Source organism: Rosa chinensis, chromosome 5 (genome assembly GCF_002994745.2).
Source record: "Rosa chinensis cultivar Old Blush chromosome 5, RchiOBHm-V2, whole genome shotgun sequence".
NCBI classification, from domain to species: Eukaryota; Viridiplantae; Streptophyta; class Magnoliopsida; order Rosales; family Rosaceae; genus Rosa; species Rosa chinensis.
Window position 1 is genome coordinate 67,842,838 of NC_037092.1, and position 5,698 is coordinate 67,848,535.

At 38.3% G+C, this 5,698-nt stretch overlaps 1 protein-coding gene across 1 annotated transcript; it reads right to left on the bottom strand.

The window, feature by feature from the left end:
• Positions 1-1,574: 1,574 nt before the first annotated feature.
• Positions 1,575-4,694, bottom strand: LOC112165908 (ankyrin repeat-containing protein At5g02620). Its single transcript, XM_024302611.2, has 4 exons — positions 4,293-4,694; positions 3,459-4,142; positions 2,969-3,378; positions 1,575-2,502 (listed from the first exon to the last, which is right to left on the bottom strand). The coding sequence occupies exons 2-4, from the start codon at positions 3,829-3,831 to the stop codon at positions 1,618-1,620; spliced, it is 1,668 nt and encodes a 555-aa protein (XP_024158379.1). The 5' UTR covers positions 3,832-4,142; positions 4,293-4,694; the 3' UTR covers positions 1,575-1,617.
• Positions 4,695-5,698: the final 1,004 nt, after the last annotated feature.

Here is a 5,698-nt window from a genome sequence, read left to right on the forward strand (position 1 = left end):
GAAATTCAAGATCTCAATGATTCAGACGATCAAATCCCGGCTAAAGTCTCGAGTTGAAACGAAAATGAGTTTCAAGAAATAGATAGAATGTGTTGGGATGGTGACTCGATCCAAGCTAGTACCGAGATAAATGAATTCGCTCCGGTCTGGAATAACCCCATAAGTGGGATTCTCCGTTCTCGTGATCTCGTCTGTGCTACATGACAAGGGGGAGGCTCCGTAAATCTAAGGCCATCTCCAATAAGGAGGGCTACATGTGACCTTAAGCCATTTTTGCTAAAAAATGGACTCCAACAAGGGAAGGTCCAAAGGGCTAGAGGTGGAGAGGTGGGTGGAGAGGGCTAAATTTAGCCCTATGGCTAGCCCTTTAGCCCTTGGTGGAACCCACGGAAAATCAGCCCAATCTTACTCTTTGTGATGCAATACATTAATCCAATGTCTCATAATCATGCAAACAATTGAATCCAATGGCTCATAATTAAGGAATATAATTATACACATGAGCAACTAGCCGTTGGCTTCATAATATTTTTTTTTTTGGAATAGTATATATGTATTCCTAAAAAAATTAATAACATGTTATCAACAATACCACATCCAAATATACACCTTAAAAATTATTTTTTTACTCATAAATTAATTTTAGTCTAAATTAAAATATTATTAAAATAAAATAAAATCATAAAAATTAAAAAATATAATGTAAAATCATAAAATACTTGATAGGGCTAAAATTTAGCCCTCCTTTATTGGAGATGGTTCATTTGTTCATGAATAAAGAATAACATTTCTGAGGGCTAAATTATAGCCCTGACCTCCTTCATTGGAGATGGCCTAACTTCACCCAATTAACCCGACTACTCGAGATTCAACTTGCACCAACCGGGAACAGGCTAAGCCTTTCCCGTCTCTAATTCCTCTCAATAAATTTACACGTGCATATCACGTGTCTGGGACAAACAAAACGAGCATGGAGAGCTCGGAGCACCGAAGACATTCCCGACATTTTTGCAACTGAATGATCCTAGCCCATACTCAAGAGTCAAGACCATTGTAAATAGCAGCCCCATCGACAGTGACTATTGGCATTGTCAGATGTGTTCCCATCACATTTCCATTCCCATGAACAATTTCCCAATTATTGATCGGCTGCTGTGATTGTTTCTGATCCCTGAGTTGTCAGACTGTCAAATCTCATCATTATTTTGGAAATTTGCACGCCTCCTTCACCTTCACCAATAATTACGCCTCCTTCATTTTCATGTCTAAAAATCAAAGAACGTCAATCTCAAATCTGACACGCTACTAAAGTTTTTAGAAGATCGATGTACGCAATTTTAAAATCTTAGCATAGCTCGATAAATCAGCAGCGACTAAAATTGAGCTGCAGTGCTCTTCTGAGTCCTCAAATATGGTGGTAGTGCTTTTAGTTAAAAGGCGTACATTATTCATATTACTCATCTGTTATAAGCCAATAACAAAAGCCAAAAATTTCTACAGGAGCAAGAAACTATGATCAACTCCTTTGGAGAATATACATATAGGATGATATAGACCACAGTTTTGACGCCCCAATGCTTAAAAAATAATCTGGAAGGCGCAGTATACGTAGAAGTTTCAAACTGCATACATCTTCTTAAACTCGTTGTTCAGGAGCTCAGATTCAGACATAACTGCAGACAAAGACCATGATTTTGACTGCTGGCTTCCTATCGAATTTCTTCGTACCGTTCTCGAACTTTTGGCCTCCATCCGATGCCTAACTATCCAGAAACACATAGTCCCCAAAGTTCCAATCATTATTACCGTTCCAATAATGGTTACGCCAATTGCAAGCCACTTTTCATCTGCTCCTACCACAACAAAAGAGAGTGCTAAGAATGCCACGGAGAGATTCACACAAGCGAACCACATTAGCTTGTTAATGATTGCCATCATGTGCCTCTTTGCTTTGCTCTCGATTACCACAACTGAAGTTTGCACCACCACAACAGCCAGAGAGATGAAAAGGGCAATTGCATTGAAGACGAAGAAGACTTTAAAGGCGGTTTGGTTAGCAATTTTGGCTTCACCAAGTGACATCCCGTCAGGAATTTCTTTGGGGTCATCAATCCACTGGCCAGGGATCTGGAAAATGCCTGCAAAGGTGACGGTGGCAATGAGGACAGCAACTACAGTGTTGGAGTTTATGGCATTGTTGAGGCCTTCTGTGTGCATTTTGTGAAGGCGTTTGGCAATGCCTTGGACGCGTCTTCTCGTTTGACGAGTGTGTTCTAGCTGGTGGTGGACTTCGTGTTTTATGTCACTCACGGTTTGTTTCAGCTCTCGAGCTGGGTTTTTTGGTTGTGGCCTGAGATCTTTAGCACTCTGGACACCATGCTCCTGCAGAAGGGCTTTGATATCAGAGTTCCCGGTTTTCTCTGCAGTGTCAAGGGCAGTTTCTGCGGACTTGTTAATTGTTTTTACCTCTGTTTCACTGTGTTGGAGAAGCATCTTAACAATCTGCACACATACAACAAGAAAAGGTTATTATGCCAGCTTCAAATCCATCTAAAGAAACATTAAAAGGTACGAAGCCTGGTGAATCCACTAAACCTAGATTTCATAACATTTTGGGGGAGAAAATCAAATCTGGTGGAGTACACCAAGAATGTCATAGAGAAGCAATGAAGATGCCGAAGTGAAAGTGGGCGTATACAAGACTGCTATCAGAAATTCAACGAATATTGGAAAAAGAATTTAACTAATTGTACAGAAACCTCAGCCTAATCCCTGTTTCTTGATGATGAGAAACAACCTTAATCACGTATCATTTAAATTAATTGGAATCCAGAAATGTCATTATTTTAAGTTGCTAATAACTCGCTATGATGCATTCAACTGGATTAACAAATTATGAAACCACCACTACCATGTCTGCGAAACAATTTTATGATAGCAAATCTATAAATAGTTCAAGGTAATTTACCTCAATTCTACCCTTTCGAGTTGCTATATGCAATGCTGTGTTTTCTTTATTATCACACATATTTATCAATGCAGAATCCGCATTAATCAACAACTCCACCACCTCAAGATTCTGCCCCTTTGCTGCCATATGAAGTGCAGTCTGCCCCTTCTTATCGGTACGAGTTGCAATACCAGGCTCCTTTTCGAGAAGCGCTTTCATAACCTCCAAATGACCATTTCTTGCTGCAGAATGCAGCGCGGTTTTGCCATTGCTTCGAGCAATGGTTGCCAGGCTGCTCCCTGCTTCCAATAGAAAGTTCACAACCTCAATATGCCCTTGGTTTGCAGCCGTGTGCAAAGCCGTGGTGTTTGAGAGATCCACGGTCATAGTCAATTCTGGATGAGCATCCATAAGGATTTTCAACACATCTGCAACAAGGAAAAGACATTCATTTACCCCGTAAAACAAAGTAACACCAAATACAGAAAGGTTTGCCATAAACACACACCCATATCCCCTTGTTTGGCAGCAATGTGCAATGCATCAAACCCATTTCGCGCTTTGACTCCAGCGGTAGCAAGATCATAGTATTTAATCATCTCTCTAACCAAATCGACATAACCATATTCCGAAGCAACATACAAGGGTGTCTCAGCAGAAGAATTTTGCTTGGCCAATAATTCCTTCAACTCTTCCTCTCCTGTATTCTCAAGGATATCTTTCACCACAGCCATATTCCCTGACCTCGCAGCAGAATGCAAAGGTGTATCATCGCGCTTTCCGGTTAACTGCTTTGTCATTTTCTTCCTTGGCAAGCTTCGCTGCCCTGCCGGTGGCTGCTCCGGCGGCGACTGCTCAGATTTTGGTGTCTCTGCCTCCATTGAGAATCAGCTATAGAAATCTCTTCCCCTCTCTCTCTCTCTCTATATATATATATGTATATGAATACAACCTAATTGTACTTGATGATTCAAGAAAACTTTCTCTTCTTTCCAGAAAAAGCCCAGATCAAAATTTGCATTTTTGATGAACAATAGTCATCATTTGTTCAAAGCAAGTCAAAGAAATAAAAAAATAAAAAGATCAGACGTCTTCTACAGCAACCTTGAAATTCAACAGAAGCAAGACCTGGGAATTCAATTCCTATCACCCACTTCTGGTTCTGGCCTCCCCTGCTTCCCAAATCAGTGCCCTGTTCCAAAAAAGAAAACCAAAGTTCTGGGTTTAAAACCATTTTCCAGTCTCACCACAATGACAATAAACAAACTTATGGGTGGTGTTTCATATTTTTTCAATATGATATTACAATCATGAAGCAGAGTTGCTGATCAAAAATATGTACCTGGGTTTGAAGAAAGGAGCTACTTTGTTCTCCTCCATGTAAAACCATACAATTTAGGAGCAGTTTGAGAGAGAACCATGGGATTGTAAACCCACACTGTAATGGTTCTAATGGATAATTGGGAGGAGGGTACACATTTGGAAACAAACAGCAAAAATTGAGAGGCCCTTAATTTCGGGGGTGGAGAGGAGGAGCAAGAAAGGAACAGCAACAGCTTTATTATTTTAGAAACATCAAAAATGGCACATGTAAGCAGCAACAGCAACAACGAGTTCAACTTTATGTGAGAAGAATCTAAATCACACTCAGAGAAACCAATCTATAACCCAATAAAGGATGGCCCTTTGTAAAAATGGTGATGGTGATGTCCAAGTTTGCCATTGAGGTTTTATATTTTTGGAAAGACTATTGAGGGAGGGAAAGAAACAGAATGGATAAACGGAGGCAACAGAACCACGCGCGCTTTTAAGTGAAGGGGCACACGTGCTACTTAGAGGAGAGGGGCAGCTATCCCATCAAGTTTTGTTTTTAATGGACAAAAGAGATGGGCCCTAGATAATTTAAATGAGGATCAGTGAATATTTTTTTTTTGTAAAACTCACTTTTAGATTACATTTCTGCAAATCAATTATTAGATTTTTAGATATTTAAGTGTATATCATTTATGTAATTTTTCAACTAAATTAAAAATCGTTAAGACATTCATAATTGTGATTTATCAGTTATGAACATGAATAGTTCCTATTTGACCGAGGTTTGTTCATTGATTTGATCTAGTTCGGTACCTTAACGATTAGTAATTTGGAAGAAAATTTTTAGAAGTGATCTACTTATGCATACATAAATATCTAACGGTTCTTTCAAAAAAAATCTAACGGTTGATTTGCGGTAATGTAATCAAAAAATTGGTTTCCCAAACCGTTAATTAGACAGTTCTTAACTAATCCTCATTTTAGTGGTCGTCATTAGAATAGCTCCCAACAAAAGGGATGTAAGGAAATAAGATTATTTTTCTGTCACAATGAAATTTAACTTAAATTATGCATTGATTATATTAGTCACAAGAGATAACTATTGAACAACATTGTTAATGAATTTTTGTTTTAATAAGAAACTATGAAGAAACGTATATTCACAAGAGGATTTTTTTCTCAAAAGGGTGTGGTGGTGTGGTAGATGAGACAATGTTATCTCATATACCATTTGTTTCTAGTGCTTTGTGATCGAATTTGTTATTTACTATTTTGTTAGGTCATTTTACAATAGTAGCATGCTTTATTGTTACAAATTAAACATTAATGATGTTTAGTTTTTCCTCAATGATATGGTGTCCTTTGTGTTCATGAGACTTCTAGAAATGTGTATTATCACTTTATTAGTTTCAATTTTTTATTAAATAATAATAA